Source organism: Tenrec ecaudatus, chromosome 6 (assembly GCF_050624435.1).
Source record: "Tenrec ecaudatus isolate mTenEca1 chromosome 6, mTenEca1.hap1, whole genome shotgun sequence".
Lineage (NCBI taxonomy): Eukaryota > Metazoa > Chordata > Mammalia > Afrosoricida > Tenrecidae > Tenrec > Tenrec ecaudatus.
This window is the reverse complement of record NC_134535.1, coordinates 135,112,792-135,135,890: the sequence shown is the minus strand read 5'-3', so window position 1 is coordinate 135,135,890 and position 23,099 is coordinate 135,112,792. Positions and strand designations below refer to the sequence as shown.

The following is a 23,099-nucleotide window of genomic DNA, read 5'->3' as shown; positions in this document are numbered from 1 at the left end:
GGAGAAGGCGGGACTTCCTGTGCGTCTCTCTCTTCCCACTGGCTGGGAAAGTGCTTGGGGCTGGGCTGGGCTGTCACCTGGCCGGAACCGGAAGTCAGAGTTATAAATTGAAGGCAGCGAAGCCCTCCGCCGTCTTTTCCCCGCCGTCCCTTTCCTCGCCTTTCCTTCTTCAAGCCGAAGCCCGAGCTCGCCGCCCGCCGGCCCAGCAGCGCGTTCGCCATGGCCCTCAGCGATGCCGACGTGCAGAAGCAGGTGAGGGCCTGCGGCTGGGTCCCGCCAGCCCGTGGCGCCGGTGCCAGGGGCGGGGAGAGGCCGGGAGGGCCGGGGAGCCCTGGGCTGCCGGGGTGCTGGCGGAGGGGCCTCTTCCCGGGGCCGCGGCTTCTTCCTGAGCCGCGTCACCGGGTGGTGCGGGTGCCTCTCGCCCAGGTCCCCTGCACGGCCCAGCGGCCGGCGCGCCGCCGCCCCCTGGAGCGCGCAGTCCCCACTTCCCGGAATATTTTGCGGTGCTTGACAGCGTTTAAAAACAGCCTCTTCCCCTTGATTTTTTTTAACCCTGAGAGAAGGGATCACAGTAAAGGAAAGAAAAGATGCAGTGCTGAGGGAAGGGAGCTGCTTCCAATGTTACTTTGAGGTCATTCATTTAATGAGCAGTTAACCTTCATTGTGGGGGGTTATCATGAATTGTAATGAGCTGTGACCGCCCCCCCCACCGCTAGTCTATGTTAATATCTGTCACATGTTGGTGCACCTCTTTTTCGTACATTTATGAGCCTAACGGTGGTACAAAGTTTATGGGAAGAATTATTCTTGGAAGTCGCGAACCCACATCGACTGCAAATGTACGTTCGGACCTGGGAAACCAGTTTTATGTTGTTGTTGGTTTTTAATGGGCCGTACCTTCAAGACTCGGCGTCAGTGCTGTTGTAATGGAGAATGCCTTTCTGGAGAAGGCAGTGGCTTTGATAGGCCTGCAACCAACACGAGTGTGGAAAGAGTCGCTTTGATTTTTTATCCTGGTTTAGGTATCCAAAACCAGGGCCCTTGAGATAGGTTTTCCAGAAGGGAAACTTCAGGCTTCTATTTAACCACCACCTAGTTTAGAGAACTAAACCTACTTTGGGAAGCACTAGGAAAATTCTGACTAAAGCACACAGGTTAATGAGTCTTCTTCGATGAACAGTGGGATAAAAATACTTTTTTCCTTGAACTTGCGTTTTTATTTTTAACCTACTTTGCACCAGCAGACTGGACTACTTCTTCATTTCAGTGATTCTAGATGAGCCTACAAATCTCAAAGAGTTAACCACAAAAAAATAACATCTGTAGAAGTTTAAGAAAGCTTCCAGTATTCTTAAAGAATAGTGGATTTTAAAAAAATTTGTTTTAAACATTCATCATCACTACTGGTTGTGCCACAGAAAGACTGGGCTTTCTACTCCCCTAAAAAGTTTTTCTCCGAAACCCATGTGGTGATGAGTCAGCATTGACTCTATGGCAGTGAGACTTCTGTTTTCCAATGTGGACAAACTGCCCTTGTGGGTTTCTGAAAGTGTGGAGCTGCTGTTGGCTTTGTACTGCTGACCTTGTGACTAGCAGCCTAATGCATAACCACTATGCCACTGGGATTCCTGGTACCAAGCACATAGTAGGTGCTTAATAAATCTTCATGGTCTTAAAATTGTGTGTGTGTGTTCCTAATTCTGTCTGGGGAGTGTGGTCATCTGTTTCATTACCTTTTTAAGGGTGACTTTAAATGCCCTTCAGGGGTGGCTGCTGTTCTTGAAACTCTTCAAAGACAGAACAGGTGCTGTTGACTGTAAATAGCCTGGCACCTCTAACCCAGGTTACAATCAGTATTTTTCTCTCTCTAAGCTGTGCTGATCTAGTTAGATCTGGTGGTGGAAGGACGTGCATCAGCAGTCCAGGAAGATAACACGGTCTGAAACAATTCACCTTCACCAGGCCAAGGGTTTTGTAGCAGTTACAAACACCTGTTTTAATTACTGTATTTAACTAAGTTACTTAAAAAATTCCAGGCTGAATAAGTTCAGTGAGACTTCAAGCTGAATTTATGGAGATGCCCCGTTTCTTGTAAAAAATGTAGCTCAGGCCTTGTTTCCCCTGAGTACTTCTAAACTTGAGATTTTATCCCTCTTTTATTATCTATAAGACAGGCTTTGATTATCATAATTATCTTGGCTCTTCAAAACTAGTGGAATAACGTATTTGATATAAGTATAAATCTTTCCCCTTTTAAACCATACTGTTTTCTTTTAAGATGACCCATGATGCCGTAGGCTACATTCAGCATTGCTTGCCTTTGAGCAGTTCTGCCTGGAGAGCTTTATATTTGGGCATTACTGCCTGAGCATTCTTCCACAGCATATTTACTAGGCTGTTTCCCATAATTTATTTATTTTTGATTCATAATTTCTTTTAGGTAGAGTCTCTGATAAATGAACTTAACCTGTCCCACTGCCGAGTTTAATTAGCTCTGTTGCCAGATATATTTTCTGCCTATTATAGAGACAGTATTTTATTTATAAGTCTAACTTGATCACCCCAAGACCCAATCTAAAACCTCTTATAGGTTTCTAGCCTTACAGCTGGGAGTCCCGGGTGGTGCTTAGTTTCTAGCTGAACGCTTGACAGTCTGAACCTACCCCGAGGGGACTTGGAGGGAAGTCCTGGTGATCTGCTTCCAAAAAGTGACAGCCATGCAGACCCTATGGCACATAGCTCTACTTGACACCCAGGGGTTGCCGCCGGGAGTTGGAATTGACTTGGTGACTATTGGTTTGTCTAGTTATGTCTGGTTTTTAATTTAGCCTCATATTTTAATTGAGAATAGGGACAAGCAAGCAAGTAATTACTAATCTGTACATACATCCCCTGATGGGGAATAGAGTGCCTGCCATAGGGGCACCTAACCGAGTGATTCAGGGAAGATTTCCAAAGGAAGTGACAGCTAAGCCGGCTGAGTGGAGAAGTTACATAGCTAAAGAGGAAGGAGGATAGGATTACAAGGGGAACGCCGTCTGTGTGACATCTTGAGAAAGAATAAGGGATTCTTGGAACCGAAAAGTGGAAGTAGGTTTAGAATGAAGGGAACCAGGGGTTTGAAGAGCCGCGATGGAAAGGCCTGTTACATGTGATGCTAGGAAAGCATACCGGAATTATCACTTGACTTGCTACAGTCTTTGCACTTTGTCCTCTGGTCTTTGGGTGGGGGTGACAGTTGAAAAGATAGATGTTCTGGAAAGTTCTCTGTGGTTGCAGTGTCAGATTAGAGAGGGAGGAGACTGGAGTCAGGGAGGCAAGTTTGGGTGCTGTTGGAATAATTCAGCTGGGATGATGAGACAAGGACTAGATGAGTTCCTGGGAAGGCAGGGAAATACAGAGAACTTAGCGAACAATTGTGGCGTGCCATCGAATTGCTTCCAACTCTGAGAAGAGAGGCTTGGTGGAATTTGGTGACTGGGTGTGAGAACTGAAGAAGTACAGGACAAGAAAGAACTTTCGGTGCTGTGAGAGGTGCCGTCAGACAGGGATCGAGTGGGAAGAAGTGGAGTATTAAGCTGTTCAATATTGAGTGTGTTGCATTTGAGGTTATTAGAAGTAGGCTATCCAAGAAGAGCTGTCCAGAGGAAGGGCATGACCCCAAAGGAGCCTGAGAAGGAGTAACCAAAATGAGGAGGAGGAAGTCAGGAAAGTAAAGGGGAGAGACAGTTGAAGGGAGAACTGGTCAACATATCATGTAACATTAGGCCAAGATTTAAGGGCCAAGAGATAATTGTACTTTTATAAGAGTACTTTTAGTGAAGTAGAGGAATCAGAGGTCAGACTCAAGTCCATCGAGAGTAAAAAAACCCAAACAAAAAAGACGTTGCCAACGACTCTATTCCGACTTACAATGATCATGTAACTAGAACCGTCCGATGGTTTTCGGAGGCTGTGAATCTGTACAGAAACCTCACCTTTGTTCCTCAGAAGAACTGGTAGATTTGAAGTGCTGACCTTTCAGAATTCTCACATTCCATGCTGGACCAAATCCCACTGCCAAGAGTAGATTCTGACTCAGAGACCTTTTAGCGACCCTTTCAGTACCCAGCCAGTGTATCTCCTGTGCCGCAGTGTGCATCTGTTAGTGATGGCGTGCCTGTAACTATGATGCTGCGTAGGTTTTGGCAGAGTTGTAGACTTAGACTAGGAAGAAAGGCCAGGCAATTTACTCCTAGAAATCAGCCCAGGAAAACCCTATGAAGCATAATGATCTGACCCCACTGTGTATACAGGTTGTCATGAGTCAAGGCCTGACTTGATGGTCGTCAACAATAACACTGTGTATTGTATCTTCTTAGTTTGGTAGTGAAATTCCAGATGTAAATTCCGGAGAGCATGTGTCTTTGTACACAGTACTTGGCACATAATATTTAGTCATATGTGGTGATTGTTGAACAAGTCATAGCACATAGATGTCACATCTTCTCTACTGAATTCAAAAATAATCTTTGCTTTATAGATCAAACACATGATGGCTTTCATTGAACAAGAAGCCAATGAGAAGGCAGAAGAAATAGATGCAAAGGTGAGGTTCTATTTTCTATAACTTGCATCTGTTTCATGCTGTTTTGCTTTGGTAAATAGTATTGTAAGTAACTCCTTTAACAACACATTGCCCAGGACTGTATGAATACATAAAAAGTAATTATCTTTAACATAAAACTATTTTACCCTTCTAATTTTTTCTGATTTGCAATTAATTTTTCTGAAATTTTATGATTGGGGATAGAAAAATTGTGGATAGGTTAATTTTCTGGTGGAGCCCAAATGTTGGGAGATTTAACATCTGGCTAATTATGAAAGTTGATTAGGGAAAGGAATTGCATTTGTCCGTTGTTTTGCTTATAATCTGTTCTCATTGCAAACCAAAACAAAAGGCAGGAGGCTAGATGACAGGCCACTGGCTCACAGAGAGGTAGAAACTGATGGACTCAGAATCGACAAGCAGACGGACTGCTAGCTCCAGTTCCAAGAACCAGAGGTCAATGTCTGTATGAATGCAGGATCAGAGCGCGCGTGTGTTTATAAAGCATCCCCAGCAAGACTCCCCTGCAGTCAGACTGAAAGTGGCACAGAATAAGGGTGGGACTTGAGTCTGACCTGTTTGTATGACTGTGACTCAGAATGCACCCCACACTAATGCATCCTCATTAGCAGATAGTTAGGATTTACAGCACATATTATGGAGGCTGGTTAGCACAGGACCATTACATCACATCACCAAATACTGTAAATCATGCCTTAGCGAGGTGGACACACAACTGTTAACCACCACAGCAGGTAAGTGTATTTCCATTTAAAGTGGTCTTAACCATCTCTAACACTGTCACCTGTATTTATTTCTAGTGATAGCTATAGATAAAAGGTGTTAACCATTTATTTTGAGATAGGGGGCAAGTACCTGTGCCAAATACTGGAATCAGCAACTTTAGCTGAGTTTTCCTTACAACGTTGTTCCTTTTTCCCCCCCATTTTATTGGGGGCTCGTACAACTCTTATCGCAATCTATATATACATCCACGTATCAAGTACATTTGTACATTCATTGCCCTCATCATTCTCAAAACATTTGCTCTCCACCCAAGCCCCTGGCATCAGGTCCTCATTTTACCCCTCCTTCCTCTCCCCTCCCTCATGAGCCCTTGATAATTTATAAACTATTATTTTGTCATATCTTGCTCTGTCCCATGTCTCCCTTCCCCCACTTTTCTGTTGTATGTCCCCCAGGGAGGGGGTCACATGTAGATCCTTGAAATAAGTTCCCCATTTCTAACCCACCCTCCCTATACCCTCCCAGTATCGCCACTTACACCACTGGTCTTGAGAGGATCATCTGCCCTGGCTTCCCTGTGTTTCCAGTTCCCATCTGTACCAGTGTACATCCTCTGGTCTAGTCAGACTTGCAAGGTAGGATTTGGATCATGACAGTGGGAGGGGGAAGAGGAAGCATTTAGGAACTAGAGGAAAGTTGTATTTTTCATCTTTGCTACATCGCACCCTGACTGTCTCGTCCTCCTCAAGACCCTTCTGTAAGGGGATGTCCAGTGGCCTACAAATGGGCTTTGGATCTCCACTCCGTACTCCCCCCACTCATTCACTATGGTAAGATATTTTGTTCTGATGATGCCCGATAGCCTTTAAGAACCCAGACGCTCTATCTTTTGATAGCCAGGCACCATCAGCTTTCTTCGCCACATTTGCTTATGCACCCATTTATTTTCAGCGGTTGTATTAGGGAGGTGAGCACAAAATAATAGGACTTTTTTTGTTCTTTGATGCCTGATAACTGATCCCTTCAGCACCCTGTGGTCACACAGGCTGGAGTGCTTCTTCCATGTGGGTTTTATTGCTTCTGAGCCAGATGGCCGCTTGTTTACCTTCAAGCCTTTAAGACCCCAGACACTATCTCTTTTGATAGCCGGGCACCATCAACTTACTTCACCACATTTAGTTGTTCACCCACTTTGTCTTCAGCGGTTGTGTCGGGAAGGTGAGTATCATAGAATGCCAATTTAATAGAAGAAAGTATTCTTGCAGTGAGGTAGTACTTGAGTGGAGGTCCAATGTCCTTCCGCTACCTTAATACTAAACCTATAAATGTAGGCACATCGATCTATTTCCCCAACATCATATATATATTTACATATGTACATGTCTTTGTCGAGACCTCTATAAATGCCCGTTGCCTCCCAGCTCTTTCCTCTATTTCCCTTGACTTTCCTCCTGGCCCACTATCATGCTCCCTCTCCACCTGGGTTTCAGCTATACCTCTTAGTTACATTACCCTTGATCATGCCCAACCAGGCCTCCCACACCCTCCTCACCACCGATTTGGATCACTTGTTGTTCCCTTGTCCCTGGGTCTGTTAACACCACTACCTTTCCCCCCATCTCCCATGTCACCACGAAGCTATCGGTCCCATTGTTTTCTCCTCCAATTGTTCATCCAGCCTATCTTATTTAGACAGACCTGCAGAGATAATAACATGCACAAAAACAAGACAGAGCACAACCAAGCAACAATATACAACAAAATAACAACAAACCAATGACAAAAACAAAAAACACAACAAGAAAGAAAAGCTTGTAGTTAGTTCAAGGACTTTTTGTTGGCCGTTAGGAGTGTTTTCCCGTCCAATCTATTGGGGTACCATGCCCTGGCCCCAAAGTCCACCTTCAGCTTTCCCTGGGACCTCACTGCTCCATTCCCTTGCTGTTCTGTTGCACCCCCTTATTGTTTTGCCTCGGTGTGGCGGGATCAGATTGGGTGAAATTCCCTCACTTTGTCTCTGGTGTTGTCGCCTGTAGAGCTATGGGTCAGTGAGGGACATCATGTCTCATAGTGGGGCCGGCCATGCGGTCCTCTCTGTCGACTGGCTGTTCTAATTAGGAACACCGACCTCCTGGTCTGGTGGGTCATGATGTGCTCCACTCTCTCCTCCTCCCCCTTCCTCTGCTCCTGTGTGCTCTGAGCAGATATGTCCCGCTTCCGGAGCTGTAGATTCAGTGTGCTGTCCTTTGAAATAAATTCTTCTGAGGGGAGTGGCAGATGTCCCCTTAGTAGTTGGGGTTGGGGCCGGCCCCCTCATCCTCTCCACTGGTTCTCTCCTCCACTCTGGCATGTACAACATTGTTCCTAATAGCCCAAAGTTAGAACCAACCTAAGTGTCCATCAGTAGATGAATCTTGATAACATTGTGCTTCCCAGCTAACTCACAATAAAAAAATTCATTCAAAACAAAAGCATCATGCCAAGTAAAATAAGTCAGTCACAAAAGAACACAGATGCTGTAGTATCTCACCTATGTGGAATATCTAGAATGGGTGAGTGTTTGCAGACCAGAGTTGACTCACTAAAGCAGGCGAGAGGGAGGGAGAATGATAGCGCCTGACTGCATCAGGGCCCTGAGCTTCTGTTCAGGGAGTGGGGAGTTTTGGAGATGAGCACTGACGATGGATTGCGTGGGGTCATTAAATTGTACGTGAAGACTGAAGAGATGGCAGATGTTAGGCTACCGCTCTGTTTACCACACTGTGTAAAAATCTGGATTAAATGAATTCATGAATGTGCCCGGTAGGCGGAGGAAGAGTTCAACATTGAGAAAGGTCGCCTGGTGCAAACCCAGAGACTGAAGATCATGGAGTACTACGAGAAGAAGGAGAAGCAGATTGAGCAGCAGAAGAAAATGTGAGTAGACCCTGTCACAGTATTAAGCTAAAGACACTTTCAACAGTCAAAGTATAAAGAAAGAAAACCGTCTTTGGGACAAGAGGACCGAGTAGGAGCCTGAGAGGAGCCAGACAGGTAGGGTGCAGGTCCTCACTCAGCCACCTGTGATTTCTGTGACCTGGGGGAAGGTCCTTAACTCTTCTTGCATCGTGTGTGAACATGGACGCCTCCTAGGAGTGTTGAAAATTTTAACTGGCATGAGTGTGAAAGTGGAAATAGTTCCTATTTTCCAAACCCAGTTGGTCATGAGGGAGAAACAGTGTTTGTCCCTTATCAAATCTTCAGTGTGAAAATGTACAGCCCTAGAAACTGCTGTCAAGTAGATTCTGACTCCCGACTCCCGGCTCCCAGCAGTGCTGTGTAGGAAGCTGTAGATTTCGTTCCCTTGTTACACTCGACTCATACTATTTTCCCCTACATTTTGCAGCCAAATGTCCAATTTGATGAATCAAGCACGACTAAAGGTTCTCAGAGCAAGAGATGACCTTATCATGGTGAGTAATCACCCCTATTAGCCAAAAAGATGCTGAAGGAAGCGGGGAGTAATAAGGCTAAAGAGCAGGAGAGGGGGTTGGTATAGGACCATTAGTACAAGGCCAGAGACTGTCACCTGCTTTTTGTTTTTTTTTAAATTATTGTGAATAAGATGAAACTTTACCGAGCAGATCATCAGATTTACATTCAACAGTTCATGCGTGGTTTTGTTTCAACTCATTCATTGCCATCCCCTCAATGTACCATCACTTAGCCTATTTCCTCTGTTTCTTTTACGTTCTTCCTCCTTTCTGAGCTCTCCGAACTTAGTTCTTGGGTAAAGGCTGCCCTTTGCTAGTCAGGGGTGATTACTGGTAAGGGGAGCAATCCAGCTCCCGACCGCAGATGACAGAGGGCCTCCCCTTAGGGGTCCCCTCGGTCTCTCTACAACCAGTACGCTGATGTTCACTGCTTTTAATAAGTCGTCGTCGGAGTTGCCATTGCGGATGGGGACTTCATAAGTGGGCGCATGGACTGAGCGTGTAGGTTTATAGCAGGGAAGCAATAGAACAAGAAGCCCAGTTGCAAAGCATGGAGGCATCCAAGGAAGAGCGCGGAGCCTTAAAGGGGTGAGTCAGGAATCTCCAGAGGTGTTAGCATTTTCTTCAGGAGCTCAGCAGGGGTGGGGAGTACATGTTCACCATCTCTTCGCCTTGTCTTCTCTCTGCCCTGCCTTCTCTCCTTCCTTAATTATATTTTTATTAGGTTTTTTCCTTTTTGAATTTACTATTTTAATTAAAAATTGTATTGGGTATACATTGGTAAGTTTAAATCCTTTTAAGTAAAGAGTGATTTGACTTTCAGAAGGAATTTCTGGTTGTGATGACTAAATAGAAAAAGAGGGGTCAAGCCTGATCTGAGAGGTCTGGGTTAGAGAGTGGGGGAGCGAAGATTAGAGCTACCGGAGGAGCTACAGGTGAGGGGTAGTGGTAGTGCTTTGCATTTGGATTACCTTAGGAATGCCAGGGAGCAGGTAGGTGTGAGACGCACAGGAGAGACTGGGGTGTATATAAATCTCTAAGAGAAGAAGACCAAGTAAAACTGACAAGTGTGGAATTTAATAGGCAAGAAAATGGGTAGCACTGTCAGTTAAGCATTGGACTGCTAACTGCAAAGTTGGCCGTTCAAAGCCACCAGCCGCTCCATGGACGGCTGTTGCGCCCATAAAGAGTTGCCTCATGTCATGTAAATATCACCATCATACATTTCTATAATTTTCCATCACCTTTAACAAAAGCATGCACTATCCTTAAAATGTATGATGGTGATATTTACATGACATGATGATCACAATGTCATTTAATGATATAGGTAAAAAAATCTGGCAGTGGTAAATATTTTCTTACATGTATTATTTTGTGGTAATATACATATATACTTCAATTTAATAAAGGACCTAAGACCTTTCAAACCAAAAAAGAAAAAAAAAAAGATTTACCCTCTAGGAAACTCTGTGGGGTCACTATGCATCAGAATCAACTGAATGGCAGTGGGAAAGGGCCATAGTGAGGATTTTGTAAAAATAAACATAATTTCAATCATTCTAGATGCTTCCTACCCATCTAACTTCCTGCTGTTAACTTGCCTACAACTTAGTAAGCCATGTACCCTGGAAGGGGCTGAGGAAACAGAATATAAAATGGAGTGGCCAAGACTGATGGTTGCAACGTTGATCCCGATGCAGAGTGGCCTGGTAGGACAGAGTAGAACTGCCCTAGGGCTTCCAAGGCTGCGCTCTGTACAGAAACCAGCCGCCACAGCCTTCCCCCACAGGGCTGTGGCTGCTGGGTTCAAGCCTCTAGCTTTTCGTTGGCAGCCACGTGCTTTTACTGCTCCATCAGTGGTGAAAGCAAGGAGCGGGCAAGATTTGTCTAGGAGACCAGGGAGGCACGGTCTTGCTGTTGTCATCTGTGAAACTGGTGTGGTGGCCTTGTCTCACGGGGGAGAGAATCCCCGTCAGGATGAGCTGAGGCCGATTCCTGTGAAGCAGAGGTCACACAGGACTTCCTTCCACGTCTTTGTGGCCACTTCTCACAGCGGCTCTCCCTCAGATGGCACCCTCTGCTGCTTTGCAGCCTGTAATCGCTCGCGGCAGTGGCCACGCAGAACTCTCAGGCAGTACGGGACTCTTAGGGAGTTTGCTGGGGAAGGTTCAAGATCAAGAATGACTCCTAACACAGCTCTTTAGTCAGGACAGCTGCTCAGCCAGACCTCTGCCCTTCTCGAGTAGTGTAACTCAACCAGTGAGTATCCCATAAAGGCATTAATTCTCTCAACCCATGAGTCTAGCTCTGCCTAAAGGTCCCCAGCTTTCTCACTCTGTGGCCAGGAGAGGCAGCACATTCTCCCCTGTCAGTCTGCTTCTGTTGCCTCCTGCTGCGGTTTCTCTGTCACTTCTGGCCAATTCTGCTGTTAGGACTGTATTTGTGTGTTTCTCGGGTCTAGGAGGTTCTTAGCACAGGCAGCTGGGATCCAAGGACTACAATCCAGTCCTGTTTTTCTTTGGTGGTGGTAGTGTGAGCGCCCTCTCCTTTGGGAGTGCCTCTCTTTTTTTAAGCCCTCAGGACGCCAATACTTATCATTCAATCCCCTTATACCTTATTTGTAGTCATAGCAAGCCGTGCCCCACAAGCAGCATATTTGCATAATCCCACTCATTCATTTTTCGGGGAGGCACAAGGACGATGACTGGACGGGCACCATTAAGTCATTCACTGCCCTGCGGGCGACCCCTGGTTCTAGCCATGGTCTCTCAGCCTTCCGATCACCTTACAGCTAATCCTTTAGGAGGGCAGAGAGGCCCCGGAGTTCACTCAGGAACTGGCATTGTGGTCCATCAGGTTCTCCAGAAGTCACCTTGGTGTCAGCCTAGCAAGACATTGAAGGGCCTTCACTGTCCTCCAGTCCAGCTGTGCTTCCCCTCAGTGGGCTCTTTCTGCGCCTATCTGCACCCTCTTCACACAGTCAGCCAGCCTGCTCACCATCTCCGCCCACTACTGAGTCACATCGTCCTAGCAGCATCTTCCGCCACCCTCCCTTCCCCAGACCTCGCCAGAAACGAGGGGCTCCTCCCTTGTCAGCCCCCCGCTTTATGCCTTCAGCCCCCTGTTCTCACATGTCCCATCCCTGTTGACCTCTCGTGCCCTGGTCTGAAGGAGCTTCTGTCTGCTTGGAACTTTGAGCAGTTTCTATCATCACAGTCAGGCTTTGATGTCCGGCTTGTCGAGACCAGAATCCTCAGGGACAGGCCCACGTGGACAGATAAATACCTCAAACGTGGATTTACAGTCCTCACTTAATGACACGGCTAGGTTCTGCGGACCAGGTTGTTAGGCGAAATGTGTCGTGTGAAAGTGGTGGCTGACCAGTACCGCATCAGGTGTGCTCGTGGCTCACAGCTCCACTGTGCGGGCGCGGCAGTGTTCGCCTCTGCGGCCATCGCTCTTGCAAGCCTCCCGGTGTCTTTCTCAGCTTCCATCATTTTGCCAACTCTTTAGGGTTTTAGTGCGAAACCTTATTCTCGACTTTGTAATAGGGGTCTCATACCCAGTTTGTCCTCTCTTGCAGTTGACATCTCACTGCACGTGATGGCTCGAGCCCTGGTTCCGTGTTCTGGCTGTGTCTGCGCCTTTGGGAAGGGCGGGTGCTTTGGGGGCCTGGCGCGCTGTTCTCTCTCTTGAATCTCTGGGAACTAGAACATTGGAAGCTAGTCACAGGGAATGCCGCACTTTCTCTAGTGGCTTCCGGGAAGAGCAGTTGTCCCAGGAATAGCCTCCTGACTCCGAACGCCCGAGAGAGAAGCTGGCCACGGCCTGACGGGAGGGGGAGCAGAGAGCCAGCAGGAGCTTACCCACGAAGCGGGGGTGGGGGTGGGGTTTCCCACCAACGGCAGCGTGTTCCCGTGACAGCACTGGATTTTGCTCCATGGATCTAGATGAGAGCGTTCTTCCTGCTGACGTGTTTCAGACTTCCCGCTACAGTGTTTCCGGGTGCTTGGTCTTTTCCCCTAAGTGGGGCCTTGTTGGTAAAGGACCTCCTGCTTTCTTAAGGGTCCTATAGAAGCAGTAAAGGAGCATGTCTTAATTTCTGATTTATTAGTAAATCGTATAACCAAGTCTGGGAACATCCATCTTTTAATTTTGTCAGTATTGTGGGGATTGTCATAAGGAATGATTTTTTTAAAGGGGGGAAAATCTTTATTAAGGAGTGACTTAACATTTCTTTAAAGTAAGTACGTGGCAAAATTTCTGCTTTATCTCCACTTAACATGATTTGTTCCATTTGATTTGCTTAAATTATGAATGAGTGAAAATGATTTACTGAGCAGTGGACCATGTTGGTTTGGGGAGAATCTGTACTATAGCACGAGAGAAGTAAGGAACGGGTGTTTACTTAAGCACCACACTTCCCCAAGGTGGAGACAACTGCTTCCATTTTGGGCATAACAGAGTCAACTGGTTTATTTTTGTAATTAGGGAGAGGGACCCTTTTGCACTTCTCTGTAAGGAACTCATTTTTAGTATGTTTACTGGTTATTTCCAGGCATAAGAAAAGCCAAGTTGGTTATATCTTCAGTGTGTTTTTCTCTCTCATGTAGTGAGTTTGGGTGTCCTCTTGTTATGTGCTATTGAGTTGATTCTCACTCGTAATGATGCGTGTGACCAAGGAAGACTGCCCTGTGGGGTTTCCCTGGCTGCTGTCTTTGGGATCAGAGGGCCAGCTGTTTCCGCCCCTCCGAGCTGCTGAATGGGCTTGAACCAGTAGCACTGCAGTCAACACAGGGGCGCTTAACCCCTTGTACCATTAGAGTATATTAGAGACATTCTAATGTGCAATAGAAGCATTTTGTTTATTTAATCCGGTGAAGACAATGTGCAGGCATATAACAGGATGTGAGATATACCTTTTTTTAAGATTAAAGATTTTACTTTTTAAAAAGATAAACTTTTATAAAACCATTATTATTCTTTTTAATCTTGACATGGCTCCTCAGAATACCTATCAGATAAACTTATTGGGGCATATGAAACCATCTTCTTAAGAAATCACAAATGTGTTGGTAGCTCCATTAATTGGTTGTCTAACATCACATTTGACTCTGAAACCAGTTTTCTTGGGAAGTTTGGTGTGTGGAGGAGGGAAAGGGCCAAGTGTGTTATTTTGTACCATGTTTAAGTACTGGGTGTATTTGAAGCTATTTTACTTTGTATTTAGTTTTGTTAATTGTTGTTTAAAATGAGCACTCTTGATGATTGTTAAATCTTGGCATATTTGTAATTTGAAGGTATCACAATAAAGCTATCCCTGCTTGTATGGAATTAGGGCTGTGAGTGGATTTCAGACAGATCCCACTGGGGAAGAGGGTCTCACTCTGTTAAGCCGGACAGGGTAAGAAATGGCTAACCGAGCGGCCCTTGGCTCTTCCTGGCAGACCGTTTGGTGGGTCGATTCCTCCAGACAGCTGACTGTGCCTCAGCAGCCAGAACTGATTGGGCAGCCGTGGAAAGTTCCAGAGTCCTTCTGGATTTGAGCCCTAGCCCTAGAGAAAGCAGAGTCCCTTGGCCCCGTGGGTCCGTCAGCATGGAGTTGCTAACCAGAAGGTCGGCAGGGGGGCCCCAGGCGGCTCTGTGGGAGGAAGAGGAGGCATCTGCTTCTGTGAGGATCTGCAGCCTCAGCGGCCCTGTAGGACAGTTCTGTTTGCCTGCAGGTCACGGGGAGGCAGATTTGACTTGAGGGCAGTGCGTAGGATATTCAGATGAAGAAGCTATTTAACAAGTTGGATGGATGGTTTGTCACTGAAACATGATAGTCTGTCAGCAAGAGCAGCACAGTCGATGAGAAAATAGCAGCTAACATTAGAAACCTGAGGTCACTGATGAGCCTGCCTCCCAGAAGTGGCCATTGATGGTATTTTGATGTGCATACCTTATCTGGTATTCTTGCCTGGTTGTTTGGGGTTTTATTTCTCAGTCATGGTGGGGCATTTAGTAATGATCTCAATAGCTTGCTTTTCAAATTTCTGTCATGAAATCTGTCTGCGACATCAGTGTCTGAACTGCCTGACACGGGAGCTCCTCTTCCCTGACTGCATTCCTGGGGCGCCGGCCGGGGTGCTTGGAGCCTCAGGGAAACCCCCACAGTGGAAGTTGGCTCCGCTGGACGGAGCAGGACCTGCCTCGCTGTGCGCTCTGCACCGGCTGCCTGTGCGCACAGAGAACATTTCCCTCTGCCCTTCTTTGTAGGACCTGCTCGGTGAAGCCAAGCAGAGACTCAGCAAGGTGGTAAAAGATACGACCAGGTACCAAGTGCTGCTGGACGGACTGGTCCTCCAGGTACCCTTCCAGGATGGGGCAGCCGCTCTGACCACGGGCCACACCTCAGAGAGAGCTCTGGGGGGTCCTCTTTGCTTACCTCGGTTTCCCTGTTTGCGGGAGAAATGTGTGTTGCGTGGGAGGCTAATCACGCCTGTTTGATCGCCTACCGCGTCCAGGCTTTTATAACGGGAATCCGAGTTGCTTTCAGCCTTCAGCTTTGAACATTCTTAGTAGGAATACCCCACCCCACCCCCAGAATACCCATGTTGGGGTTTTAACCCAAGACTATCCACTTCAGCCGGTCTGCTCGCTGCCAGGCCGGGCGGCGGTGTTGAAGTCGCGTCATTGTCCCCTCTCGGCTGTCAGGTAGACGTCCACGTGGACCTTCCCCAGACCTCCCCAGAGCCGTGGAGGCGTTTCTCTGACCTCCCCTCCGTGCCCGGAAAGGAGCGGGAGACACCTTTGACTCTCTGTTGCGTGCCTTCGTGGTGGTTTCTCACCCTTCTGTCTGGTGGTCTCCCCTAGGGTTTGTACCAGCTGCTGGAGCCCCGGATGATCGTTCGCTGCAGGAAGCAGGACTTCCCTCTGGTGAAGGTAAAGAAATGGCGCGCGGGCACATGCTCGCTCGCTCACTTGCTTGCTCGCTCTAGAGATCCAAGTGTTCGGGTTGCAGGGCCTGCTCGCACGGGTGACCGGCCAGCCACAGGGATCTGAGGAGTTCGGGCCTCCTCCTCGGGCTGATTCTTCAAGAGGTCCACTGGCCCTCTATAGGGGCTCTGCTGCCTCACCCTCTGAAAACCCCTCCCACTGGGGTGAAGCCAGTGAGAGTAGGCCACCCCTCAGAGAGGCCAGCACGGCATGGCTCTACCCTGGTACATATGCCCCTACCGAGAACAAGGATGTGGGTGTCCGAGAAAGGTGCTCGATCCAGCCGTGGTGAACAGTAGCCTCAGAATTCTCCCATGCGTGATGTCGGGGAGAGAAGCTGCCCTGGGCTGAGGACATGACCCATCTGGCCCCGGGGTGCGGACACTGGTGGCAGCTTCAGGCAGAGGAGCTGTGGGCACCTGTTTTCAGCCACATGATGAACTCCTCTCAGCAGCCTCCATGGTGCAGTGGGGAAGCCCCTCAGCTACTCACTGAAAGGTGGTCAGTTCAATCCCCCGGGCCGGTCCTTGGGAACCCTGTGAGTTCATTCTACGCACTCTGTCCTAGAGGCCACGAGGCAGCATCTGATTTGGTTTTCGGTTAATGGACGCCCCCAGCTCTGACTCTGTCTCCAGGTTGCTCTTCAGATGAAAATGATTTTTCTATGTAATGTGCGTTAATGCAAAGGTTTGAGTTCTTATTTCCGTATGTACACGAGTCTAACCTGACCCAAATATCAGCTGAGGCACCTAATTTTTTTTTTAAACGTTTTATTAGGAGCTCATATAACTCTTGGCACCTAATTTTATACCACAAAACTGCATTAAATATGTGCTGAAAAACTCGGTTATACACACATATATATGGTATAATATTTCGTATTATAAGTTGATGCACATATAATACACAATGTATTTGCACCTTTTCTTTTTTATTTTAATGGGGGCTTATACAACTCTCATCACAAGCTATACATCCATCCATTGTATCAAACACATAGGTACATTTGTTGCCTTCATCATTCTCAAAACATTTGCTTTCTACTTGAGCCTTTGGTATCAGCTCATTTCTCCCCTCCCTCACGAACCCTTGATAATTTATAAATTTTTATTATTTTGTCATATCTTACACTGCCCAACGTCTCCCTTCACCCACTTTTCTGTTGTCCATCCCCCAGGGAGGAGGTTATATGTAGATCCTTGTAATAGGTTCCCTATTTCAACCTCACCCTCCCGGTATCACCACTCTCACCACTGGTCCTGGATTCCCTGTGGTTCCAGTTCCTATCTGTACCAGTGTACATCCTCTGGTCTAGCCAGATTTGTAAGGTAGAATTGGGATCATGATAGTGGGGGGCTGGGGAGGGGCTGGGAGCATTTAGGAACTAGAGGAAAGTTGTATGTTTCATCGTTGCTGCACTGCACCCTGACTGGCTCATCGCCTCCCCGAGGTCCAGTTGCCTACAGATGGGTTTTGGGTTTCCACCCTGCACTCCCCCTCATTCACAGTGATAGGATTTTTGTTCTGATGACGCCTGATATCTGATCCCTTCGACACCTCGTGATCGCGCAGGCTGGTGTGCTCCTTCCATGTGGGCTTTGTTGCTTCTGAGCCAGATGGCCGCTTGTTTACCTGCATTTGCATTCTTAGTGGAATTTGCCTCCCATGTAACTTGTCTCCTAAAGAGAAGGGGGCTTCTGTGAAGAATCCAGGGGGCCTCAGAAAACTGGAGGAGTCAGGTGTCCATTCTCCTCGGTGACACTGTCCCCGTCACCAGTAGGCTTCCAGCCCATAAACTGCCACTGACTGGGAGACACGTTGACATGGGCCGCTTTGCTCATGAACCCTAAAAAGGCCTGGGCACTCCAATGGAGAGCTCACGAGCAGGGCCCTCTGTGAAGCCTGACGGCCTCCGCTGCCAGGTAGCCTTCTCTAGATGCTCCACAGAGCAGCCCCCATCCCCTGTGGTGTGCATGACGTCTGAGGAGCAGCAGGGACTTGTTGGGTTAACCCCTGCAGCCACTCCTGCAGTGTTGTCAGAGAATTACCTGCCGCCAACTCCTTCCAGCCAGTGCTATTGACACCGGCACTAGCCTGTGTCTTAACTCATTAAAGACCGGGTATTTTTTTACCAACTTCCCCAAGTGGCCATGTATTTTTTTTGGCTGTTAGGGTTTTTTTTTTGCATTTAACCATAAATGAGTTTACATCTCATCAACTTTTAATCATATCTATTTATAACTTTCACTTTTTAATGTAAAACGTCTCACATGATGAAACAATATTTTGCAATCTATGCAAAACCTTACTTTTATGAACTGTAATCTCCTTGAAATTATAAACTTCTTGTAAAAATAATCAACATAATCCATATTACCTTGAAAAATTAGCAGAATTGGGCTAAGAATTTCTTCATGTCTTTTTGTGTAATGGAGCGATTTAGGTGATGCTTGACGTTTCACTGAGGTTTGGTCATGGTACGTGCACAACTCCTTGCAAAACAATTCAAGCCAATAATAACTATTTGATTTAACCAAAATGCACTAAAATGCTAAATAAACAAAAAACATAAGGACAATCGAGTTTGATACATTCACTACTGATGTAAACACCTAAATAGACGAAGTAGTTAAAATATATCCAAGCGGATGGCATCTGAAGACAGCGTGTAGAAACCACGAGTTACCTCGTCATCCGTCTGTATCAGATGGTACATGAAACAGTAAACTCGGATCTGCCCGCAGTGTCTTAAGAGTGCTCAGGGATAGGACTTTCCAGCGGATTGTTTTGCTTCACTGATGGGTAAACCAAAAAAAACCAAACTCTGCCATCAAGTCAGTTGTAACTCGTGTCAACCTTGTAGGACAGGTCAGAACTGCCCTGCACGAGGACGGAAGCCTCCTCCCCTTGCTCCTGCGGAGTGGTTGGGGGTGGCTTCGAGGTTCTGATAAATAGCCTACTTGTATGCTTAGTTTGTTGGTTATTTGATTTATTTGGGGAAGGTACTTCTCTGTCCAAACCTCTCATTGCTTTCTGTTTTTCTAGGCTGCGGTGCAAAAAGCAATCCCAGTGTACAAAATTGCCACCAAAAAAGATGTGGATGTCCAAATTGACCAGGAGACCTACCTGCCTGAGGACATGTAAGGAGTGGGCCTGCTCGACACGGGGGCGCATTCTCACTGGGAGACAGAACTTCTGGGTCCCGGTTACAGGGTGTTTTCTCCAGGATGCCCGAAGGCACCAGGGTTGCAAGAGGGGCTGGGCTCCCCTCCCCACGATCACTGCTCTTTGTGCCAGTGGTCTGCTGAGAGAATGCAGCCCTCTCGGGTCCCGTGCAGATGAGTGAGAGGCCGTGGGCCCGCGTTCAGAGAGTGTCGGCGCAGGCACAGCCCTGAGTGGTGCTTGGCTTCCTTCCCGGCCCCCCTCCCCCCACGGAGCACGCTGTGGGTCGCAGACTTGGTCGGAACCAACAAAGCCTCTGTGAAGAATACAAGTAGGCTTCAGAGCATCATGGGGAAATGGCAGTATCTATTTCTAGTTTGCCATAAGTTTCTGGAAGTTCCCTGATAGTGGGCTTAGAGAAACTGAAACTAGATGACCTCAAACATGGTGTGACCTCGTGAAACAGTCCGCAGACTTCGCCAAGCCTGTCGGAGCTGCTGTTCATTTCAAACCGTATTGGGTGAGATAAAATCCAAACGCAGCAAAAGAATTTCTCTCCCTGAGGTTCCTTGTAATAGAATGTGACCTGTCGTCAGCTGGGAGCCGAGCGCTCTGAGGGTGAGTTTAGCCGCAGGTAGCGGTGACGCCGATCTGACGGGCTCACAAGTTAGATGAGTATGTACGGCCTCATCAAAGCAGTAACTGGGCTTTAAGAAATAGTCCCGTGCTGCTGGTGAAGTCCCTTTGTAAGCCATTGTGGACTGGAGTGAACCCCGAGCCTTTCACTCCTGTTACTGTCCTGGGGTCTGTGTCTCTGCTTTGCAACACGGGGCCAACTGCCACCTTCTCATTTGGTCGGAGAGGCGGTGCTGTCCCCTAAAATCCCGTTGGCACGTAGCAGGCCATGCTGTCAGTTATCATTGACCCACACATCTTCTTGTCGGGTGCCTTTGAAAAGTGACTCTTCCACCTGTCCTGCTGTGTGTCGGCTCCCTGTCTTCATTAGGGACTTAGATTCCCAAGGGAATCAAAGAAAGAAGCGCGTGTTTCTGTCTTCCTGCCATGGATGACAGAGGCCCTTTCCCTGTGGTTCACAGAGCTGGTGGCGTGGAGATCTGTAACGGGGACCGTAAGATAAAGGTCTCCAACACCCTGGAGAGCCGGCTGGACCTCATCGCCCAGCAGGTGAGTGCGGCTGCCGCCCGCGCATCGCTCTTGCTCCCTGGAAGGGGCGCTGGAGACACACGTCCGTGGACTGCTCCTTAGCATGTAGCTCTTCACCTTTTCTGACAAGGAAGGAGGAGCGGGCCTTCTCTAAAGGGATAGCATTCACCTGTGGAAGGACTTGGGGTCAGAAAGGGTTTTGTTTTGAGGAGAACAAAAGAAAACGTGTTTATCGAAGTGGCCATGGGGCTGTGGCTTTTCCCGGCTTGTGTCAGTGACTTCTGGAAACAGCTGGGGAAATTGCCGCTGTTCAGAAGCCCGGGCAGTGGTCAGTAGTCGTTGGCTACGACTCTGGCCTCTATCCCCAGCTGAGCGTCGCTCGCTGTGTGCTGTCGGTGCAAGTGCTCACCTGGGCCCAGGTGGGCATTGCTAATACCACAGCGTGTGCCTCAGAGCTGGCCTGCGAAATGTCAAAGCCCTTCCTCAGTCAGACCCGCCGCAGGCAGGGCGTGTTCAGCAACCCCATGACATGCGCTGGTGGCTCCTCTGCCGGGCAGGACAGCAGTTGGCGGCCTCGGCTGAACCCTCTGAGGGCCTTTTCCCTGTCACTCCAGGTGCAGCTTCTTCTCAGTCACTCTCGACAGAGGGCTCATCTGAGCAGGTCCAAACCGACAAACAAACAACAAACTCACTGCCATCGAGTCGCTGCCGACTCGGAGCAGTCCTGTCGGACAGACAAGAACTGCCCCTGTGATGAGTTGTTGAGACGGGGCCTCTTGAAGGGAGTAGAAAGCCGACCAGCAGCTGGTGATGTGGATCTGCTGGCCTTGCAATTGGCAGACCCCTTGTAGTGACTGGCCACCAAGGCCCATGACCCAGAGTCTGGGGATGAAGTAGTGTCTATGCGCCCTACGTCACAGGGCAACAGAGTGGAGTCAGGAATGGCCTGAAGACGGTCCTCTGCCTTCTTTCAAGGGGCCTTGGTGGCACCAGCATGGGGGCTGCTAACCACGAGGGGGACGGTTCCAGCCCACCAGCCTCTGGGACAGCGAGGAGGCGGCTGCTCCCGTGAAGCGTCCGTCTCAGTCTTAGAACAGCTGTGGCACTCTCTAGCCTGTAAGGTCACTTTTAGTTGGAATCCAATCCGCACCAGCCTCTCTCTGCTTCACTGAGCATCCAGCCTTCACTCCACCTGTGTGGTTATCTGATGTCCACCGCGGACGCCGTCAGGCTGCTCTGAGGGCCAAAGAGACAGCCGTTTAACCCTGCGAACACTCAGAGTCGCAGAAGCCCAAAGGGGCCCTTGGACTCTGCCACCAGGTCACTGTGAGTCGAACTGCTGTGCTGACAGTGTGCTCGTGAGGTGTTTCTGTCCGGGGACTCTCTGTGGGAAAGAAAGGGAAATGCCTTGCTTTCCTCCACCCCCACCCCCTCTGAGGGGGAGACTGGACAGACGAGCAGTTCTCTTGAAGGTCTCTAACACTCGTTCATTCGAGACAATGATTTCTTCACAGATGATGCCCGAGGTCCGGGGAGCCTTGTTTGGTGCTAATGCCAACAGGAAGTTTTTGGACTAAGCCTTTTGAAGGTGGACTTCACTCTCCCACGGATACCATCTGGAAATTTCCAATGTTTGAAGACCCAAGATTATCTGTGTAACCTCTCTGCTGTTCTAATGTTCTGTATCAGTGGGATCCCCTGCTGTAGCTAATGCCCTTGGCCTGACCGTCCCCACAGGCGCAAGTTTCACTTAAGATGACGGGGAACCAGTCCATCCAGAAGCCACACGCTCTCCCCTGGTTCCGCAGCGAGAGGGTGGGGGTCAGATGACAGCTGCGTGGACTCCACCGGGCTCTCTGCTCCCTCCAGCCCCCCGTCTCCTGTAGAGGAGGTGTACGGTGTTCTCTGCCTGCAGGTCTGTGTACTTGCAGGTTAAAACGCATGTAGGCATGCATTCCTTCACCGACAGCAGCTTCACCGTGTGACCTAGTCGGGCCTAGATGTCCCCATTTGTAAATGTGACTTGAAAGCTAAACCATGAATATGCTTTATTTATTAAAAGGTTTATGTGGAATTTATGGCAAGGTGTTTTGGTTTTTTAAAATTTTAAGTTCCTATACTTAGTGACCTGAGAAAGGCTCTGAGTTCAAGGAAAAAGAATCATTTTCCAAGGTCCTGTCACACTCGATCATACACAGCTGTCCCTACCAGAGTCCAAGATCCTGTGGGTCCCGGCATTTCCTGGTCCCTGTGACTAGGCTAGCCCTTCACCCTAAGTCTCTGGCATCCACGTGCCGTGCCTCCCCAGGGTCTCCTAGCAGTTTCACTGCTGTGTTGTGGGAACAGGTGTACTGGTGTTGGCAGAGCCACCAAAGGAGGGACACTAAGGTTTGAGGGTTGCTGTGTCCTCAGAGCTCCTTATCTTCATGCCCCCTCCCCCCAGGGAATGTCTGCAGCCCGAGGTCAGTTCCGCAGGTGGAGCAGTACTCTGCTCGGCTGGAATTTTACCTACAGCGTGACTGAATAGGCCCATGCTCACTCAAAGGAATACAAAGCCCACCAAGGTGATTCGGACCATCTCAGCACCATCGCCTTCCTCATTGACCCAAGTTTCCACAGGGGGATTCATGGAGATGAAGCCTGGGACGGGCATTTGCCACTGGTCCCCAACCCCGCCTGTGTGGCGTCCTTGCCCTTCTGGGCGCAGCCCTGTGTGGGGCGGGGAGACCGGTCCTAGCACTCGCTTCCTCCCATGACGGACTGACGAAGACTCACAGTGCAGTCACTTGAACTGCCCCTGTGGTTACAGCCCTCTGCCTTCATGAGGAGGAATTTGGAGAATATGTGACAGGGCTACCTGGTTCTGAGGTGGACACAGTAAAAGCAGGTGACAGACCGTGTTCGCGGTAGAGGTTTAGCCACTTTATTTCAATAGTGTTCCACGAACATTGGTGCGGCTGGGTCCAGAGAGCCCGGGCTCTGGA

General features: G+C 48.4%; 1 protein-coding gene across 1 annotated transcript; it reads left to right on the top strand.

Moving 5' to 3' along the window:
* The first annotated feature begins 90 nt into the window (after positions 1-90).
* On the top strand, positions 91-22,189 carry ATP6V1E1 (ATPase H+ transporting V1 subunit E1). The gene is made up of 9 exons (XM_075552257.1): positions 91-252; positions 4,523-4,588; positions 8,142-8,251; positions 8,721-8,787; positions 15,070-15,159; positions 15,667-15,735; positions 18,835-18,929; positions 20,049-20,136; positions 21,630-22,189. Exons 1-9 carry the CDS (start codon positions 220-222, stop codon positions 21,690-21,692), a joined length of 681 nt encoding a protein of 226 aa, XP_075408372.1. The 5' UTR covers positions 91-219; the 3' UTR covers positions 21,693-22,189.
* Positions 22,190-23,099: the final 910 nt, after the last annotated feature.

Coding starts and splice junctions, on each gene's coding strand:
- ATP6V1E1 (XM_075552257.1), top strand. CDS start 220: ATGGCCCTCAGCGATGCCGACGTGCAGAAGCAG. Junction 253..4,522: donor ATGCCGACGTGCAGAAGCAG/GTGAGGGCCTGC, acceptor TTTGCTTTATAG/ATCAAACACATGATGGCTTT. Junction 18,930..20,048: donor ACCTACCTGCCTGAGGACAT/GTAAGGAGTGGG, acceptor TGTGGTTCACAG/AGCTGGTGGCGTGGAGATCT.